General features: G+C 43.5%; 2 protein-coding genes across 2 annotated transcripts in view; one reads left to right on the top strand and one right to left on the bottom strand.

Moving 5' to 3' along the window:
* The first annotated feature begins 812 nt into the window (after positions 1–812).
* Positions 813–11,518, top strand: SRPRB (SRP receptor subunit beta). Its single transcript, XM_080671964.1, has 7 exons — positions 813–1,031; positions 1,627–1,721; positions 2,579–2,656; positions 5,777–5,859; positions 7,548–7,684; positions 8,488–8,542; positions 10,348–11,518. Exons 1-7 carry the CDS (start codon positions 875–877, stop codon positions 10,559–10,561), a joined length of 819 nt encoding a protein of 272 aa, XP_080528090.1. The 5' UTR covers positions 813–874; the 3' UTR covers positions 10,562–11,518.
* A 3,058-nt stretch (positions 11,519–14,576) lies between these two features.
* Positions 14,577–21,364, bottom strand: part of RAB6B (RAB6B, member RAS oncogene family) — a 47,421-nt gene continuing 40,633 nt past the window's right edge. The window contains exons 7-8 of the mRNA XM_080671963.1: positions 21,171–21,237; positions 14,577–18,988 (exon numbers count right to left, since the gene is read on the bottom strand). Coding sequence (XP_080528089.1) covers positions 18,924–18,988; positions 21,171–21,237 — 132 coding nt within the window. The 3' untranslated portion in view covers positions 14,577–18,923. The remainder of the gene's footprint in view (positions 18,989–21,170; positions 21,238–21,364) is intronic.

Raw genomic sequence — 21,364 nt, 5'->3', positions numbered from 1 at the left:
AGACTACACCCCCTGCCCAGCGGGGCTTGACGGGGACCTCAGGCCGTGCCCCCCACCCATCGGGGCTTGATGGGACCTCAAGGCATGCTCCCCACCCTGGTCTGGGCTGGGGGACCTCAGGCCACGGCCCCCATCTTGGCCGGGCCAGGGGACCTGAGGCCACGGCCCCTGCCTGGCAGGGCTTGACAAGGGTGGGACTGGCTGGGTCTGGATCTAGCCCAATTGGGGGAGGGGGGCCGCCGGGTCTGGGTCTCACGCAATTTTGAGGTGCATGTGGGTGGGTGGGGACTTGACTCTGGGTCCCATGGTGTGCCCCAGACTCTGACAGGAGGAAGGTTTTCATATACATTTTAATAATTTTCTTTTATCTCTGACACTTCTATTATAGAGAAAGGGCAAATAGCAATATTAAATTATTTCTTCTAATTAATCCCCTTTTAATGTGCATGAATTTCATGCACCAGGCCACTAGTCAACAAATAAAAAGAAATGTTTCTGTAACGTTTGAGTTCCTCACAAGACTCACCTGAGGAAAGGAGCGACTGGAAATCCTCAGTGGAGATTTCTCAAGCCACTAATTTTATTCCTCCAGCATTCTGTCAAAAGCATGAAGAGGGCTGCGACATTTGACATTTATCTCAAAGGATAAATGCCTCACTCCAGAAATTCCTGTGGCCGCCAGCTCCCGCCAGGGGCAGGTACACACTGTACAACTAAAGAACTACAACTCCCATCAGGACATCGGGACCATGGCACTCGCGGAGAAAATACAATTCAAGGAACTACCACTCCCGTGATGCTCCGCTTCATACGTCTGCGCAGAGCGCAGGGACACGTTGCATTGCGGCGCCGCAGACCACGCACGCATCTCAGCATGGCTTCCGCGGACTCCCAGCGAATGGGGAATGATGGTGGTGGTGTCGGGGGCGCCTTCCAGCCCTACCTGGACTCCTTGCGGCAGGAGCTGCAGCAGAGGGACCCGACGCTGCTGTCAGTCGTGGTGGCGCTTCTCGCTGTGCTGCTGACGCTGGGTAAAGAGGGGGCGGTGGTTATGGAGGGTGCTGGGCGGGGAGTCCGGGCTTGGATTGGGAGGATGCTTGGGCGGAGAAGGCACCTGGGGGGCGTCTATAGAGGGAGACTCACCCCTGATGACACACTGTCCTCCTGCCCGAAGCAGTGGGAGCAACGCTGAGTTAAAGGGGAACCCTCGCGACCATGGAAGGGATGTCCTAGTCCTCAGGGAACGGATTACTCTTCTTCAGCCCCTGTTCACCCTGAGAGTGTGGTTACCCCCTTATATTGCTTTTACTACCAAGGGCCTCTCCAAGTTTGAGCGTCGCGGGTTTGCCTGCTAGGCGCTGGGGATACAAAGTTTATTAGACTAGATTGCACTTAGTCCACAGTCGGGGAAGGGGGTGCACACAAAAGTTGATACTTGATAGTGGCCTGTACCCAGTGGGGTCTATTAACAACAATAACTATTATAATGGTGGTAATAACAATAAAACTAAGCTTCATATAATTGCGGCGTTCTGTTGTAGACTTCTGTTAATCTCCTCACCCCAGCCATACACACGTACTATTGCTGATAAGGCGTAATCTTGGTTCGTTTTCTCTCTTCCGCAGTGTTCTGGAAGTTCATCCGCAGCCGGAGGAGCAGTCAGAGAGCTGTTCTTCTTGTTGGCCTTTGTGACTCCGGGAAGACATTGCTCTTTGTCAGAGTAAATGCTTTGATTTACATCTCTCTCAAACTTGATAGGAAAATTTAGGGCATTCCATTATTTCTGTCAGGTCATGATTTATTTTGGAGAAGAAACTGATGCTGATAAATTAGGGAGTTAATTCTTGACTCATTTGAAAGGACAAGACTCCTGAACACGCATGAACTGGAATTTTTTGACCATTTCTATTTTCTTGTGCTTACCAAATTTAGTCCTTATCCCATTTAAAGGGTTTATGTAACTACGTTCATGCTATGGTTAAGGATGCCAGAACTCCTGGAAAGAGAGGACATTGATCTGTATATGGTGTATAATCCATTGTACAGTATACTCTCCTGATAGCTTGTCAAAGAAAATTTTTAAAGGGGTGATTCTTGGTCATTGGGCTCCTTAGGTTTCTTTTCACTAGTATTTTTAATCTATTTAGTATTTTTGCTTGTTTTTTTGTTTTGTCTTTTTGCTATGGAGAGTAGCAGAGATGTTCTCATTCTTCCTTTTTAGAGTATAAAAGATTTTCCTTCGAATAAAGAAATACAATCTTTAAGTATTTTAGTAATTAAAAAGGTGTAGGGAAAGTTGTAAATTTGGCCATTAACCATTTGAAACTCTTATTTGAAAAAGGCAGGGATATCTGCCTTCCCCCACCCCCCTCAATTGGGTAGAGGGGAATAAAGTTTGCAATTAATTAGATTATTAATTAAGTAAAGGTGGGGGAAAATCAGCATGGTTCTTTTCACCTTTTGCAAGCAACACTCATTTATTTGACCACTTAGGAGCGTTAGAACAAAATTACTCTCTTAAAGTTTGCTATTTACATGTTTACGCTGATCTCACCCATGTTATTATTTTTTTTACAGTTGTTAACAGGCCTTTACAGAGACACTCAGACTTCCATCACTGACAGCTCTGCTGTGTACAGAGTCAACAATTCCAGGGTAAGCAGTTCCTAGAATGTTGGGAGTCTTGACCATTTTACTTCACTATGGTGTGTCAGGAAAAGACATTTCTAACAGAAATTAGTCTAAGGTTGTAGCTTATTGTTATGGATAAATATAATCCATGTGACAAATTCTGGTCTTGACTATCCAGGCAACAGATTTAATCATGCCCTCACTCCTTTGTTGTACCTCATGTACACTGATGTTACATTATATTTTATTAGTATTTGTGTCTTAAGGGTGAGCATCAAGACTTTCTCTTTTCATTTATGTTTTGAATATGTAATACTTGTATATGGGACAAAAATTCAAAATGTTAATAAGGATCTTTGGTGAAAAGTAATTTTGCCTTTCCTGCCCCAACTACCGAGTCTTCTCCTTAAAGGTCATAACTTCCCATTTCCTGTGTGTCCTTTCAGATGGTCTATGCATATACAAACATATCTGTATATTCTTTAATTTTTTTAACACTGTTCTGCCTATTTTATTTTTTTAATTTAATAATATGACTGAAACAACTTGGGTTTAATTTTTGTTTTTTCTCCCTCATTTGCACCTAGTTGATTTATGAGTTGCGTAGTATTTCATTATGTGGCTGTACCATACAATTAAGTTATTTAATAAGAGCCCTATTAACAGACATTTAGTTTGTTGTTATAATCTTTTGCTTTACATATAATATTACAGTGGATATCTTAAAGGGTCTACATGAGTGTATTTCAAAAAATACCAGTAAGGAGTCAGGAGAAAGACTTTACGTACCTATGTAGCTCTAGGATGTCAATAGTGACTATCAAGCCAATTATAATGCTTAGTATTTGGTGAGTGAGTGGAGGGAAGTCTGGGTGGCTGATTGGAGAGGTAGATATATAGATGGATGAATTAAAATGGTGATCTTAGCCCTGGCCAGCATGTTCAGTGGTTAGAGTGTTGGCCCTTAGATCTAAGGGTCAAGGGTTTGATTCTCAGTCAAGGGCAGGTACTTGGGTTGCAGATTCATCCCACCCTGGGTCAGGGTCCATGTAGGAGGCAACCAATCAATGTGTGTCTCACATCTATGTTTCTCTCTCTCTCTCCCTGTCTCCTGCTCTCCCTCCTTCCCTCCCCCCTTCCCTTCTACTCTCTCTAAAAAAAAAAAAAAAAAACCTAATGAAAAAAATATCCTCAGGAGAATTAAAAAAAAAAAAAAGATGATCTTAGAGACCTCTTCTTATGTTCCTTCTACTTTTCTGGTGCTTCCAGAATTAAACATTTTTTTTTAAAAAATATTTTATTGATTTTTTACAGAGAGGAAGGGAGAGGGATAGTTAGAAACATCGATGAGAGAGAAACATCGATCAGCTGCCTCCTGCACACCTCCTACTGGGGATGTGCCCGCAACCAAGGTACATGCCCTTGACCGGAATTGAACCTGGGACCTTTCAGTCCACAGGCCGACGCTCCACTGAGCCAAACTGGTTAGGGCCAGAATTAAACATTTTAAGCAAAATCAAGAGACATCCTTTTAAATGTCTTAGAGATATTTTTCCTCTTTTCAATAATGACATTCTTTTTAGCCAAGTACTTTTTAAATTCCTAATATTCAAATTTTGAAATTTCCTGATTTGGGAGATCTTTAATTCTTGGGGCACTTGTACCAAGTTTTAAGTGGGGTATTCCAGGGTATGCCTTAGGATCTATACTTTCCATTAGAGTTGTCATTGGCCACTTGTGACTGTTGAGCACCTGAAATGTGACTAGTCCAAATGGAAGGGTGCTATAAATGTAAAATACACACCAGACATTGAAGACTTGGAATGAGTAAAAGAATGTAAAATACATTGTCTTGATTTTTTAACATTATATGTTAAAAGAATAATATTTTAAATAGAGGGTGGGGCAAAAGTATTATTTCCCCACCCTGTATATTGGATTAAATAATATATATCATTAATATTACCTATTTCTTTTTACTTCTTTAACGTGGTTTTCAGAAAACTTAACATTACATCTGAGACCTACATATTTCTATTAAATATGTAGAAATTCCTCCCTTTTTTTTACTGCTTCTCTTACCCCCTTATGTTTTAGTTCTAGTCTCTCTGTCAGGATACTAATGCATCTGTGGATTATTTAATAGTGTTTGCTACAATGCTGATTATGAAATGTGGTAGTGGGTCCCAACCTGAGGTCCCTAGACTCTTACCTGTATTAAAAAAAAAATACACATCATATTTTTGCCCATAAAAGACTGCACAGACTAAGTGACAGGTCATAATAAGTTCAGCTATATTTATGTCAAATCTGAGTGATACTGACTCCCTCCTGCTAAACAATGGTTAAGGATGGCTATGGATAAGGTAGAGTATCTGAGAAGTGATTCATGGGTCTGATGATACATGTGCCAGAGCTGTACCTGAGAGTCTTGCCTTTGAGCATTGTCACATCTACATTGAACCTGAGCTCAAGGATGAAGGCCTGGAATGAATAGCACGTAAATGGTGCTTAATGAGTCTGCTCGGTAGGGCACAGTCCTCCTTGTTTCAACGACTGTCATCTGGATCAAGAATTGACACAAAATATTGACAGTTAGAACAAATGGTGTGTCTGGTAGACATATTTAAAATTAAATTATGGTGGAAATGTAAAAGAATGTTTTGTTACAAAAATTGGGGATCCCTGTAATGGTAACATGCTATATGGTAAAATATAGGGTCTTATATTATTTAATTTTGCTATTATTTATACTAGTGTATTTCTCCAGTCTCAGATGGACCACACTTCCCTGACTCCCCTAGACAGGGCCAGGTTTTCTCATGTACCCTCAGAACATGTATCAGAGTTGTAATTTTACATTTACTACGTATATGTAATTTTACATTGTGTTGATCTTTCTGATCATAAGGTCTGTTAGAGCAGGGACCATGTCTGTTTTTGCTCATTTTTCCTCAACTAATGATTTATAAATAGAAGATGCTTGGTGAATATTTGTTTGATTCATTGATTAATAGAGTGAACATTTTTTTGATTAATTAATTGGCTACCCTTCTGGTACCTGAAATCTGATATGAAAGGTTTATTTTGTGAATGTGAATTAGGACCAAAACATTAATTTAATGTTATTGCTGCCATCCTTAGGGCACTAACCTGACCTTGATTGACCTCCCTGGCCATGAAAGCTTGAGACTTCAGTTTTTAGAGCGGTTTAAGGCTTCAGCCCGGTGAGTAGAAGTGGAATGGGCTTGCCTGAAATCTGTATATCAAAACATGTTTGCTCTGATGGTATTTGGGAAGCATCTGGTATCCTGGAGTGGAAAGAGCATGGACCCTGGGGTCAGCCAGTTCTGGGTTGTACCTTCACTAGGATTTTATGAGGATTATGTGAGATAACATTTGACCTGTTTCTCAAGAGTGTTCATAAAGTGTTAACCCTTATTATCATGTTAATAAAGTTTTCAGTTACTCTGGGGACAAATTTAATAATGTGCAGAACTATTAAAATCTGAAAGAAGAATTTTAAAGGTAGGTGGAATCCTAGAAGTTATTAAAATCCAACATTACATATTTATATTTTTAAATTACCTAAAATTGATACCTCAAAAGTACAGAACAGTATTTTCATATTTTAGTATTGTTTTAATGTTACTCTTATTTCCTAAAATTCTTGTGCTACAGTTTAAGATGCTTATTCTTATTTAGTTTCTAACTCTGATAAAAACTCAAGAGGGAAAGCAATATACCAGATTTCACTGATTTTTAAGACACATTTTAATATCTATTAAATTGAAATGCTACTTATAGTTGATGGTATCATAATTTAATTCGCAGTATTTTCTCTTTCTTAGTTGTACCTGAAATAATAATGTCTTTTAATTGATGGAATCTTAAGTTTGATGGAATGAGGTGATTGTTTTTTTACTTATTTTTTGAAGATGTATTGACTTATATTTTATTGTTGCTTCCTTGGCCACAAGATGGTGCTGATGAGCAATCTATTACAGATGAGACTGTTGGTGTTACTTTAAAAAGCAATTTTTTTTAGAGCGGTTTTAGGTTCACAGCAAAATTTAAACAGAAGGCATAGAGATTTCCTATATATCCCTGTCCCCACACATGGATAGCCTCCCCTGTTGTCAACATCCTCCACCAGATTGGTTCGTTACAACTGATGAACTTATATTGACATATCTTAATCACTCAGAGTCTATATTTTACATCAGGATTCACTTTTGGTGTTATACAGACTAAAGATTTGAACAAATGTAGAATGACATGTATTCACCATTATAGTATTATACAGAGTATTTTCACTGCCCTATTGATTCCGTTTCTTTAATAGTTGTAGGCCTATTCAGGTTGTTTATTTCTTGTGAGAGTTTGGTAGATTGTGCCTTTCAAGGAATTGAACCATTTTACCTAGGTTATCAAATATGTCAGTATAGAGTTGTTCACATTATTCTTTGATAATCCATGGGATCTGTAGTAATATCCTCTTTTATTTCTGATATTAGGAATTTGTGTCCTTTCTCTTTTTCTTAGTTAGCCTGGCTAGAAGTTTATCAATTTTATTGTTGACTATTTTTTCAGAGAACCAGCTTTTGGGTTTGTTGGTGTTCTCTATTGATTTCCGATTATCAATTTCATTGATTTCTGCTTTAACTTTCATTATTTATTTTTCTCCTGCTTATTTTAGATTTGATTTGTCTTAATTTTTCAAGCTTCCTAAGGTAGAAGCTTAGTTTATTGATTTCAGGTTTGTCTTCTTTTCTAGTATATGCATTCATGCCATAAATTTCACAGAGTATAGAATTCTATTGTTGGGATGGATTTTTCTCTTAAAGAAAAATTAAGGATATAATTTTTAAATATTGAATGCTGACATGCCAGTTTTTCATTTTTCCCCCTCCAGGGCTGTTGTGTTTGTTGTGGATAGTGCAGCCTTCCAGCGAGAGGTGAAGGATGTGGCCGAGTTTCTATATCAAGTCCTCATTGATAGCATGAGTCTGAAGAACGCACCATCATTCTTAATCGCCTGCAATAAGCAAGGTGCCATCACATTTTCTGGCAATAATAATTGAGGTTTTCCTGGGATTGCTGCTAAGAATTAATATAGTTACCTAAGTTATTATTATTCATGAGGAGAGACAATTGCTAATGAGCTATAAATTGAAGGATATTAATTCTTAAAATTTATTTATACTCCTGCATTTTTATTAATATCATGTTACTTTAAGGCATGACAAAGGAGTGACTGTAATCATTTTTTCTTCGATACAGTGTTTTGCTTTTTTAAATTGTACATCATTTTACTTTCCTAGTTAATTTCATCAGATTGACAATATGTCATATCAGATACTCAATTGTGGAAGGACAAGTGGAGTCTCTCCTTTCAAACAAGTTTATCATCTACTGTATTTCCTCAAGGGGAGTTTGCAGAAGTTTTTCTTTAACCTGGTAACAATTAAAAACTTTTTAGTCACACCCAATAAAACTAGGCTTCAGTTTCATTACTTCTAAAATAAGATAGACTAGTTGATCTTTACAGGCCTCTTTCAGATCTGAAATTCTGATTCAGTGAAGAGCCCCAATGCATTTCTCTCTCTCTTCTCTCTCTCTCTCTCTCTCTCTCTCTCTCTCTCTCTCTCTCTCTCTCTCTCTCACACACACACACACACCCTCCTGTCCTCCCCTCCACTCTCCCTAAAAATCAATGGGTGAGGATAAAAAGAAAAGAATATGTGTGAGGTTGAAATGTACTGGTTTAAATAGGAATTTCCCATATATACAAGAAGTCTTGGGAAAAGACCCTTTTTGGTTTAAACTATAACAGTGTTCTCATTTCTTTATAGACATTACAATGGCGAAATCAGCAAAGTTAATTCAGCAACAACTTGAGAAAGAACTGTAAGTATGAATAAGTTCTCTTGGTTAATATCTGAATGGCAGCTATGCTGGGTATAATATTCTTGGTTGATAGTTATTTTCTTTCAGCATTTTGAATATATCACCCCACTCTCTATTGACCTGCAAGGTTTTAGTCTTATGAAGTTTTTCCTTGTTTGTGACAACTGACTTTTGTCTTGCTGCTTTCAAAGTTCTCTTCCTTCTAAAATTGCATGCTTATCATCTCTTCCCATTCTCTTTATGCTCACTCTCCTGAGACTACATATTGTTTATCATTAGGTTACTGAAATTGAAACATGTAGATGATTTGGTGTATCTAAATAGTCTGTTGTAATTGTTGGAAAATTATCTTTAGGAAAAAATATTGTATTATTTGTATATTCTTTTTTTTAACAGTATAGTCCAAGTCTTTCCATGTTTAAAACACACTTTCCTTAGTCCATTTGCTTTTCACTCTAAAGAGCCATAGAAAACAACCCAGAAGGAAATGCTGTATTGTAATGAAGTAAAATGTTTAAAAATTTATAAAGGCTAGTATCAATTAAAGTAGGAGTCTAATTTTAGTTTAATCCTTTGTTAGTGAGAATTAGGCTCTGTCAGCTTTGAATCATTTTAGTCTTCTGAATAATAAGGTTTACTATGTTTACGTGGCATTATGGCAAGAGCTGAATACATATAGTGTTTGGGGTTTTTTCCTTTTAAGTTTTTTATTATAAAATATATACAAAGGAAAATATTTAACGCATTGTCTTGAGTTTAAAGAATATTAAAATGAATATCCATTAACCCACCACCTTGTTTAGGGGCTCCTTCCCAAAAGCTATAGGTCCTATGTGCTCTTCCCAAATGCTTTTCCCTTTTTTCCTCAAGAGGTAGGTAATATTTTGATTTTATATTTGTTTTTTAAAATACTTTTTCCATAGGCGTGTGTGTCTTTCTAAGCAAGGTAGTGTTTTGTTTTTCCTGTGGATTCTTCACTAACATTCATGCAATGTTACAGCAGCAAGAAATGCTTTATGTTGTAAGAAAGCCGGTTAGCAGCATGTGTTCCTCTGTTTTAGATAGTAGAAAGGGTGGGAGTAGACCCATGAGCATTGCTTAGGCAATGTTTATTAGGGCCAGCAGGTGGCAGTAAGGCGATTTAAATTGTGAGGGTTTTAGTGGTTAAAGAGGTTGAAGAATAGTAATTGTGCCCAAATAGGATATGAGAATCTGGATTTTGTGGATGTCTAAGCTCTATATTCAAAAGACTAAAGATATATATAATTACCCTATCTACCCACACTTAAATTTCAGAAACTTATATTTTTATAACACTTAGAGCACATATTTAAAAAATACATACATACAGGGTATCCCAAAAAAAATTGTATACACACTTTAGCAGCTGATAGCTCAATTTTGAAAATTAAATGTATTTTAATAAACACTGCATTTATAATTAATTCAAAGCCTGTTTATACATTTTTGGGATGGGGGGACACCCTGTATTTAAAAATGGCATTGTGCAGGAGAGCCTGGTGATGGGGCACTGGGCTGCAAGGAGGTTGGTGTGACCTGGGCCTTTTACTGCTGTCATCTAGCATGTCAGTTGGACCCCATCTCACCTTTTTACCCAGGAGAGTGATTTATAAATACACAGGATTATTCAACAGTCATGATAAGCATCACTGGCAGTTTTATGATTAAGTATCTAAATGAGTGCTGAAATATTTAGGAAATATCTTGATTTCCCAAAGGCCTTTAATTGTGATATTAAAAATTAAACTCTTTGCTTCCTGACTCTTTTTCATTTTGCCTCACAGCAACACTTTACGAGTCACCCGCTCTGCTGCCCCCAGCACACTGGACAGTTCCAGCGCAGCCCCTGCTCAGCTGGGAAAGAAAGGCAAAGAATTTGAATTCTCGCAGTTGCCCCTCAAAGTGGAGTTCGTGGAGTGTAGTGCCAGGGGTGGAAGAGGGGACGCCAGCTCTGCTGACATCCAGGACTTGGAGAAGTGGCTGGCCAAAATCGCCTGAGGGGCAAACCCAGACACCCAGCTGTGAATGTGTATGTGGTGACGGACAGTTTTGGAAAAGGGTGTAGTTAGAAACATTTCCTTGTTCTGGAAACAAGTTATTGTTGAATTCCAGCCTGGAATTTTTTTTAAAGTCCAGTTCCCCTTATTGCTTTCAAACTTGTCACTTTTATTGACTCGTGTGCCTTCCCTTTGTTAAAGTATATGTGATGTCCCTTTAGTGTATGCTTGATGTGGGTCAAGGTTTTTGTGACCGGAACAAGCAGACTCCACATAGAGAAAAATCATGAGAACACGGTTACCTTCTGAAAAGTTTTCTTATCTTGTGCTTTGGTCCCTTTTTCCTGGAAACAAACCTCTGTGTATGGAACCAGTTAATTTCCAATTACCCTTGAGGTTCATGGACAGTATATCATTTAGTCCTTTTAAACTCTCAGGTTTGTATGTACAATTACAATATGGTCTCCTGACATGTGGAGACAGGTATAAAACATCAAGACTGTGTTGACAGTGGGTCTGTTCTTCATCAGCTCAGTGACTTGTCCACACTCCACCCTCATAGCACTTAAGTTTCCAAAACATGTCACGAACCCTTGGAATTAATCATTCCCAGGTGATAGAACCGTAAGTGCTATTTCGCCAAATGCCAGGGGTCTGGTGTGTTCCAGTGGTTCCCCGTTAGGAGATTTAGAAGCTGTTCTGCTTTCCGGGTGGCTGAGGGCTCCTGAGCTATCGTCCTGTGCTGTTTGATCAGCTCCTGTTGTGTACTCTTAGCTAGAATGCTGTGGAACAAATATAAAATGGAAAACGTTCTCTGGATTTTTAACGTGCATTTCACTGATGTTAAAAAAAAACTTGGCCTTTTCAAAGTGATATTATTTGCTGTCTTCTTAAATGTATGGATTTTATAAATTATTAATACATTTCTTGGTAAATAAAACAGCCTGTTTAGCTCAAAGCAATTAAATAGCATGGTATAATGAGTATAGATGGGAGTATTAGACGCAGGCCTAACTATAAGTTTCCAGGGCCTAAAGATTGCCGTGTACACTGGGCAAACTCTCCTATCCCTGCTTCACACACTCAGGCTCCAGCCCCACTATCACTTAAAAGGAGACATGGGTGGCATGGATAAGTGGGGAGCTAACCCCGGAACAGTGTGGTAAGAGCCATAACAGGAGAGGTGTAGGGTGCTCTGGGAGCATGCAGCAGGAGCACCTAACCTGGCCTTGAGGGATCAGGAAGAGTCAAAGAATAAAAGCAGATGGAGCCAACAGTGTCCCAGTGAGTGTGGTCCCCATGTACACTGCAGCCCAAGCCTCTGCCTGCTGTCACCCTTCCTGTGGGCCTCTCTAGCTCTGAATGAGGATACTCCAGCTCTCCTGCCCCAGACCGTCACACACCTGCTGCTCGTGTATGAAATAAATGCAAGCTGACGTTAGACCTTGACCCTGGCAGAGTTCTTTCTAAAAGCCTCATTGCTACTAGTGCCCCTCCTCTCCTTTGTGCTGCTAGTCTTGCCCTTTCCTTACTCCCCAAGTAGTAATTTAAGGAAGTAGGTAAGAACAGTGAACCAGAAATCAAAAAGGAATGTGATAAACGTGATGAGTTCACATAATAATAGATGCTCTCGTGTATAAAAATCATTGGCTTGGTGCTGCTGTGAAGAGGCCTGGGTTCTCTCAGCTTTTTACTCTCTCTGGTTAATAAAGTGTTTTACTTTATTGGAGGAAGCATAACACCAAAACTGATTGAAGAAGGGGAGCAATGGTGAATTTTACTCAAGGCCCAAAGAAGGTTGTCTGAAGAAGGCAAGTTGTCTCAGTGATTCTCTGATGTGAGTGTGCATGAGAATTCTCTGATGCTTGTTCAACAACTGATCTGAGGACCCTGCTCCGAAACATTCAATGTGATAGCAAATCTGGCATGGCCTCAGGAATCGGCATACTTAACATGCCCTTTACAGGCACACGGGGCCCCTGGGAGCATCCTCAGTGATCTGGCTGGGAGTGTGCCTTTAGCATGTTTGTTTTTAAGTCCTTTGGGACACAAGCCCTGTTTAGTTTTTCTAACAGGGTGAAGTAAGAAGCGGGTACAGAACCCCTCTGGGCCCGCTTCTGCTTCCTTCTCCACTACAGTCTTCTCATACTCATGGGCTGGGCCAGGATGAGGTCATGGAAACTGGTCCATGGGAGTTGGGAAGGGGTTTTGATGGCAGATAAATGTGTTCTTTACCTTGGTGGTATCCTCCTGGCCATGAAGCCATTCAGCCAAAGTAGGTCTATTCCATCATGAGATGGGAGGCAGGTGTGGCCAGAATGGAATGAGGAATGTCAGGTCATGGGGACTGACAGACTAGGCACAACTCTACATCATAGATGAGACACTTGTGGCTTGAAACATCTTGGGAACAGCAGTGTCTGAGCTGCTGTGTGTGGGAGTACTGACACCTGCCTCCAGGGCAACAGCCACTTCATGGGAATGACCTGCCTGCTACGGGAGAGGTGCAGGGGCAGCTGCGATGAGTAAGCCCTGGGCACTCCATTGGTAAGTACTGCCTGCTTCCGGAATGGAATCTCCCAGGGGTATGGAGTGCACGTGCAGATAGACCGAGGAGTCTAGGCACCAGTCCTGCTGTTCTCTATTCTAGCCCTTCTTTCAACCCCTTTTGCAAGGGGTCCGGGTCCTTGGAATTAAGTTCTAGGTCCCGTCCATACCATGTGCCTGCCAGTTTCCGGGGGTCCTGGCTCCTGATCAATAACAGGTGCCGTTGGGGAGTCCCTAGGGTTTTCCACTTACCTTCTCCCATGGCCTCTGTCTGAGTGCCTCCTGGGATTCCAGTGGTCCTGCTGAGTGTGAGGCACTTGGCCATGGTCCGTTGTCTTGAAATCATTTCAGCCAGAATGTTGTGTTGCTGCTTTTTAAAAAAAGACTTGACTTTAGTACGGAATTGTCAAAGCTTCAGTTGGTTTATGCCCATTCTCACCTGAAGGATGTTAAGATGCTTAGCTCTTCTTTCAACCCTTCACATAGTTAAAGAATGTTGATTACTACCCTGGCTTTTGTGCAGGAAAGTAATCGTAATCCTACTTTCTTTCCAACTATAAAGCCTTAAATTGTTGATCGCTCACAAGAGCCTTGTGTGGCACTCGTTCATTCAGAAAACAACAAGCCCTGTGCCAGGCTCTAGGAATAGTGACTGCAGCACAATTCCTGCTTCTCGAGGTATACAGTCCCATTCTGAGGTGGAGAGCACGCCCTTTCTGAGCGCCTCCCCTCTCTTCCCTCATCTCATCAGCGTGACCTCCACCATGGCTCTGCTGGTTCCTGAGCACCGCGTGGCCAATAGGCGGCCACTTCTTACTATGGCTTGTGTCTCAGTGCCTCCGGGGATTCCAGTGTCTCCCTGTGGTCCTGTGAGCTGAGGTACTTGTGTTGACTTAAGATCATTTTGTTTCAACTGAACTAGGCTTTTTTTAAAAATTAGAGGTTAGCATGGGATTATCAAAGTTCTTGGGTAGCCCTGCGTGTGACGCCATTCTCAGATTATGCACCCCCTTTGCTGTCTTAAGTCATGTTGCCCGGAATACTGTAATCTTGGGGAATTTATGGTCCACCTTAAATTCTTGCCTCTAAATGGCTTCCTGGAAATCATCAGAAGGAAGAGAGATCCAGTCCCTGCACCCACCCTTGATCACCCCTAGCCCTGGCCAGTGGGGAGCGGGGAAGACAAAAGACACACACCCTGAGTCTCAGTTCTGCCTGGAATTTCCCTGTCCATCAGCCTTTAGGCAGAATTGAGATTATGGAAGTGTGTCCTACCTTTTCCCCCTCTGAGTTGGTGGAGAGCCCAGGTGAGTGGGAGGAAGGAAGAAGCAGAGGTAGTGGACATACATATATAGGGTCTTTGCGGAGCATGCACTTGAATAAATACTTTTTCACACACCATACCCTCCCCATAACCCCTCCCCTGCCCCATATATGATTGCACCACTTAGAAATATTAGACAAGAAGCTTTGTGTTGAGAATTAGGACAGTTTATTGTTTGATCAACATGCTGAGTCTTCCACATTTTACACAGTTTCATGTAAAGTCAATGTGGCTGTTTATGCCTGCTGAGCCAGCAAGAGATGGAAATGCCACCCTCCATGTTCCTCATGGCTAGTCCCTTCCTGGGGGTGGGTGCGGGAAGTGAGGGGGGAAGTTGATACACACCGTGATAGGGACTGGCTTTTGATGTATAGACACTTCCCGCTGGAAGGAAGCACCCAAACTCCACTGCCGGCAGTATCACCCACACAGGGCTGGCGTCCAGGGAGTTCACACATTGAGAGCCCAAGGTTTTGGAACACCTAAATAGTTCAAACAAAAATTCAAAGGGTGCCCTAGTCTGTGGATGCCCACAACAATCAGAGTGGAGCTGGGGACTGGCCCTTCTTTGCAATGGAGGAGCCTGAAATGTACGTGGATTCTTTCCTGGCTCACTCAGATACCGGACAGAATCTCACGTCCCAACCAAAGTAGAGAGTCTGATGAACACCCACGCACAACAGCCCTTTATGTGCAGGCACACAGTCACGTTTGTACACAAAGGTGGGCAACGGATGGAGATGGAAACATCTTGGTTCTGACTGCTTCCGACTTGTTGGGTGACTAAGGAAGTCACCCTTCTCTATCTTGGTTTTCCTGCCTGTGAAATAGGAAGGGTTTGAGACTTGTGCCTCACAGCGCTGTAGCCAGGTAACAATGCCTCACATTCTTGGGGAAGAGGTAGTTTGGAAACTAGTGAGCATGCAACCCGGCTTGGTTGATGCAGACAGACAGACTTCTACTCAGCTGCCCCTCATGCGGCTCAGACACGCCTCACAGACCTCGGCTGCCTGTTCTCACAGTCTGATATCCTCACCTGCCTTCACTGTGTGAAGGAATGAGGCTGCTCTGCCTGTAGGCACCGAAGCCAGCGGTGCCATCGTTGTCACATCTGGTCCCTGAGGGCAGGGGCTCTAGCACTGGCTGCCACCAAGATGTGTCTGCATCCTTTACCACCATTGCAAGCTATTTATGTTGCCTGAGACACTTGAACTGACCTGGCCATCGCTCCTCGGACCTAGGAACATTACAGAATTTTGGAGGATACTGACAGGAAGGGATCAGTGACGGGAGCAGGGGGGCCTCTGGCAAAAGAAACTTGCTTATATCAGTCAGCAAGCGAGCTCACCCTGGACGACACAACTGCACCTCTAGCATTCAAGAGGCTCCCATCACACTTTCATTCTGTCACGTGCATATTTCAAATATGCATCTGCTTTTTATGTCTCAGGCTCAATTTTTCAGCGAAACAGGAGCTTTACCGACAGCTTTTCTTTGACATCCCCAAAGCGGGGGGGGGAAAAAAAAAAAAGAGGGCCTAAAGAAGATGACTTCACTCATCTCCCAAGTTAGGGCTAGTCTTGGAGGAGAGGGACTGAACTACTGGTAAACTGATATCATTTCCCAAAAGGAGTCCTCCACTTTGCCGTGTGCTAGCCCATTAGGATTCAGCAAAGATGTCAGTCACTGGGGATGCCGAGGCAATGTCAAGACATAACCTGGTCATTTTATTATTGAACCTGAACTCTCTGAGTTGAGATCCTACCTATAAGCAAGAAGACAGTGATGGCCCCTGCCTGCTCAACACAAGTGCCAAAGAACAATGCACTTCTGTGCAAGAGATCTGGCTGCCCTAACAGGCGCCAGGAAATGAGGGGAGGGAGGAGGGTCCTGGAATGGAACGGCACCACCAAGATGGGAGGACAAGATGGGGCAACTGCCCTCACCTTCAGAGGCCCACAGGGCTGGGGAGAGCCTGGACTCCAAAGGGGATGTTGTGTACCTGCTAGGAAAGGTGGGGCTCACGGAGGCCACGTCAAACCAAACAGTATTTATCATGTCTCTTACTGCTCCCATAGGCTGTGATGGAACAGAGTTCATGGTGCCTTGGATACGTGTGCACATGAGAAAGGAACTGAGTTTCTACTTTTTATTTTTTACAGGAATGTTTTAAGAAAAGCTACTATTTAGTACCAAGAAAATAAAAATCCACCGTACATTCATTCCACTGAGACCCAGGGCAGATCCCTGCAAATGGGGGCTGTCCCAGAGGCCACAAGCAATGGCCCTCGCTGCCACCCAGGCCGGATGCTGTAACATGGGCTCCTGTAAATTCCCACGAGTAAGTAAGCACTCTTCCAACAAGCACCAAGCACCACTTGGGGGTGTGCCATGGTGGGGGGTGGGGGGGTGCTGGCCCACGTGGCATGCACACCCGTGCATATAAGTACATAGAAGGAGAAATGGTGCACATATTCCCGTGGGCTATTTTTGCCTGTAGTTTAACACATCTATGTAGTTATTTTATTGATGGCAAGACAATCACAAGTTTTTTGACAATATTAAGTACTTCTTATTTCAACACGCCGCAGTACTTTTGAATTTTCAAAACTGTTATCACAACGCAAGTTCCAACTTGAGAGCAGGAAGAACAAGAATATACGTTGAGCACATGTACCTCTGTGAGAATGTGTGTGGAAGGTGTATACACAAGTCTATCTCTATATATAATTATGTACACACATATAAAAACTAAACACACGACACTGGAATTACGTTCGTACGTTGGCCTTTGCCTTTAGGAAGAGGAACTCAGCGGGAATTCTGCTCCCTCTTTTCTCCACTGAAGATAAATTGCTCTTTAAAGATCAGCTCTGACATTCCGTCTCCTTAGCTGAACGTGTGTGGCAGGTCCACTGGACAAACAGCAGTGCGTCCTGCCAGGTTTCGCTGCACTTACTGGCTGCCATTTTGGATTCATTTCTGAGAAGTTCCAAAATTCATTGCAATAACTTGTTTGAGCACTGTTTGTGGAGGCATTCACACCCCAGATGGCCCTTTAGCTCACCTGGGACATGCCCAACAGCAGCCTGGAGGAAGTCAGTGCCAGCTTGGAGGGCGGGGTTTACCGTTTTTTTGGCCAGAGTTGCCGTTCACTGCCTGGCTTTTGCTCAGGCTCAGGGTCGGTGAGTCTGGGTCTATTTGGAATACAGGCCAAGGGGGTTACATCACTTAATGAGAGGAGAGAGTTCTCCTCAGAGATTTTACAGGTGCTCAGACTTAGCCCTTCTCAGAAATGAGTCAAAAATGGCAAAGATCTGGGCAGAGAAACCCCACTGCAGCCCTCCTCTTAGGCAACAACATCAGCAAAAGATTGTGCACCCCAACTGCAGCGTGCCAGCGGGGCAAAGCACATCAAGAAGTCAGCTTTTCCAAAACAGCACTCAACAGTATTAGCAACCAAGGACCTGGGTCTTTAAGGTGGTGGTTCTGCAGACAACACTCCCTGAGGCCACACAATGAGTCTCCTTGCTCTTCCCTTAGATTCAACCCAGATATGTGTGCTGAACACTGGGCCAGGTGGTTAAAACATTTTCAGAAGTACACACGGTGCCCCAAGTCTACGAACCAACCACACATCAACATGACCCACAGTTGCCAACAGCACCCCATCCTTCCTTCCAGGGACCTCTTGCTCTGCCAATCACTGAACGGGCCACAGAGAATACAAGGGTGTGCCTGTGGCAAGTGCTCTGCCCTGCCTTCAAGGCTTCTCAGGGAGGAGAAGGGAGAAGCAGATGTAATTGCAGTGGGGCCTGCGCCGGCCGGGCTCCCTGCTGTCCAGCTCGGGGCCATGCCTGGTGTCCCATTCTGGCCACGGAAGAAGGACAGGGTCAGAGCTGCCTCCTCAGAGGCTGTTTTGTTCAGTGTTTGATTTAACCAGGTTGGACCTGTTTGGTGGGATCTGGTTGGTCAGGGCAGGATGGCCCGGGATTGGAGCTTAATTAGATTGCTCAGTTAATGTTTTAGTTTATTGGGCTGGGGGGTGGGAGGAGGGCAGAGTAAATGAACAGTTGAAAGAGGACAGGAAGGAGGAGGTGTGTGGAAAAGGTTCTCTGTAAGTTTACAAATATACAAAAACAAAAAAAGCACATCTTTCAAATAAAAATGACTACATTTTTTATCTGGCAAAAAGTTGTATACACATGATTAAAATTTTTTTTTAAATTTTAACCGTTTTTGGCAATCTTAATAAAGTACAATATATTACAACCAAACCAAAAAATAGTTGTTTGAGTAACAGCTGTTAAGAGTGACGTGATCCCTGATGCCCAGCCTCCCTCCCCACCCCACCCTACTCCTAAAGACAGAGAGAAAAGAAAAATCCTCCCATCCGGATAAGCTCGTTTCCCACCCCCCTTTAGGAAGCTAACCAATAGGAAGCAACACAACAAGCGAGTAGTGTTGGAGGAAGCCTTCAGGTCAGGCTGCATTAGCAGGAGCAGCCGCCTTCGCTGGCTGGGGGCTCCTGGGGTTTGTCCAGCTTGATGTCGATCACTGCAGGGGGCTGTGCTAAGGAAGAGGACTCTCACAGAGAAGCTGCCACCCTGCCTCACGCCCTCCCTGGGCACCCCTCAGCTGCCCTGCCCAGCCCCTCTTTCCCTCCACAAACACCCGACTCTGCTTGGCCTGGGGAGAGAGGATGCAGGGTCCCCAGCTCCCACCCTTCCCAGCCCACCCCAAAGTGCACTGGAGGTGGAGAGCATGGATCCCACATCTGGAAGCACAGGGCTCCTTGGGCCTTGCCCTAGTCTGCCGCAGCAGCATGGACCCCTCAAGCTCTCCGGTCAGTGTGTGTCACTTAGACTCTGAGGGTGCCACGTCCCTGCGGAAGGACCTCAGCACAGCCCCCTCTCCAGCCTTTCCATCAGTGCCCAGGGACTGTAGCTGGAGAAGCACCAATCAGAACTACCGGAGCAGTGGGTTCAAACTGCACACACAGGCTCTGCCCTCTGCCCTCAGCAGGTTGGAAACTACCATGCCAGGCCCATCACACTGAGCACCAGGCCCTCCACACCACATGGAATGACTCTTCCTGGCCAGGCTCCGGGGTGGCTGTGGGACTGCATTGGGGTTGGGGAGAGGGGTGGGAAGTATAAGGCCTGCTATGGGAGCTGTTACTGGCATCCTAGGGATGTTTTGGGGGCCCCCATTTAAAGACTGTGGGAGAGATTCTTCTGCCTTTAAGCACAGTCGGCCCTGGGTGCCCACAGGCTCTGCCTCTGTGGGTGAATTCAACCAATTGTGAATAAAAAATATTTGGGCCCTGGCCAGTTTGGCTCAGTGGATAGAGTGTCGGCCTGCGGACTGAGGGGTCCCGGGTTTGATTCCGGTCAAGGGCATGTGCCTTGGTTGCGGGCACATCCCCGGTAGGGGATGTGCAGGAGGCAGCTGATCGATGTTTCTCTCTCATCAATGTTTCTAACTCTCTATCCCTCTCCCTTCCTCTCTGTAAAAAATCAATAAAATATATTTAAAAAAAATATTTGGGGAAAAAATGTTCTGTTGTTGCTGACGTGTGCAGTTAAGCCTACAACACTTGCGTCTGAACTGAACATGTACATTATTTTTTGTCATTATTCCCTAAACAGTACAGTTAACAACTATTCACATAGCATTTACATTGCATTAGACATTATAAGTAGTTTGGAAATGATGTAAAGTATAGGGGAGGATGTGCATAGGTTATATGCAAATACTACGCCATGTTATTGAAGGGACTTGAGCATCGAGGAGTTTGATATCCAGGAGGTGGGGGGCAGGGGGAGGGTCCTAGAACCAATCCCCTGCAGATACAGAGGGATGACTGTACTAGAAAAAGCCATGCTTCTACTAAAGATCAGTTTCCCTCCTTGCCACTTGTTGGCCATTCAGCCATGGCATATATTTTGAGTATGACTTCATCTCTTTCTTGTCCTTGTTTTCCTACCTTTATTTTACCTATGCCCTGATTTTCTCGCGTGTGTGTACACATATACATTTTTATCTTTTTTTTGTGTGTGTGTTATATCTATATCAATATATCTATATCTACATACACATTTTTCATAACATGACAGAGTGTAAGTAAACAAGTAAACAGATAATAAACAACTACCTTCTTCCTATTGGGCAAATCAGACGATCTCTCTGAATCTCAGTGTCAGTTCTGGTGTTGCCTGTGGTGTGGGGTGGACCATGTGAGTGGTGTGTGACCCTGTCCCGGGAGCAGTGGGGAGCTCCGGGGCTGTGCAGGGCTGGGCCGAGGAAGCAGGCAGGACGCATCTGTTGGGGGGCTGCCTCGTGTGGAGTAGGCTGAACCATGTTGAAATCATATGTGAGCGTAAAGAGAGAAACCCTCCCCGCAGTGGGGACTCTACTTACACCAAGAAATACGGATCGATGTCCACTCTAAATAAGGGCAGTATCACTATGTCTCACTCCCCACCCCTCCCACCACTCCGTACACATCCCTCCGGTAACCCACCCTGTGGGAAGTGACAGCTTAGGTGGTTCGAGCTGGATGGGTCTTAAAGACCTTGGAGCTCAGCCTAGTCCCTGCACAGAGCCCCACACCATATCCATCAGCGGGAAGCTGGGCTGGAGGCAAGGCCACTGCTCGTCCACTGCTCTGAAGTACTAAGATGGGGAAATGGCTTCTCCAGCACATCTTCCAATCACTTGTCAAGGAAAAGGATACTCCCTTCTTTACTTTTCTCCTGAACATTCTCCATTCCAGGCAGAGCCGACGCCACACGTCGAAAGAGCTGGAGACAGGGAGATGCAGCATGAGCCCCCCACACCCCTCTTTCCCTCCTGCTCCCGCTGTGTCTCCACCCTTTTGCCTCTACTCACCCTGCCCTTGGGCTTCACTGTCCTGTCTGTCCCACTGAC

This window comes from Plecotus auritus (assembly GCF_963455305.1).
Source record: "Plecotus auritus genome assembly, chromosome: 6".
NCBI classification, from domain to species: domain Eukaryota; kingdom Metazoa; phylum Chordata; class Mammalia; order Chiroptera; family Vespertilionidae; genus Plecotus; species Plecotus auritus.
The sequence above is the reverse complement of the archived record's forward strand: the minus strand, read 5'-3'. Positions and strand labels throughout refer to the sequence as shown.

Coding starts and splice junctions, on each gene's coding strand:
- SRPRB (XM_080671964.1), top strand. CDS start 875: ATGGCTTCCGCGGACTCCCAGCGAATGGGGAATGATGGTGGTGGTGTC. Junction 2,657..5,776: donor ACAGAGTCAACAATTCCAGG/GTAAGCAGTTCC, acceptor TGCCATCCTTAG/GGCACTAACCTGACCTTGAT. Junction 7,685..8,487: donor AATCGCCTGCAATAAGCAAG/GTGCCATCACAT, acceptor ATTTCTTTATAG/ACATTACAATGGCGAAATCA.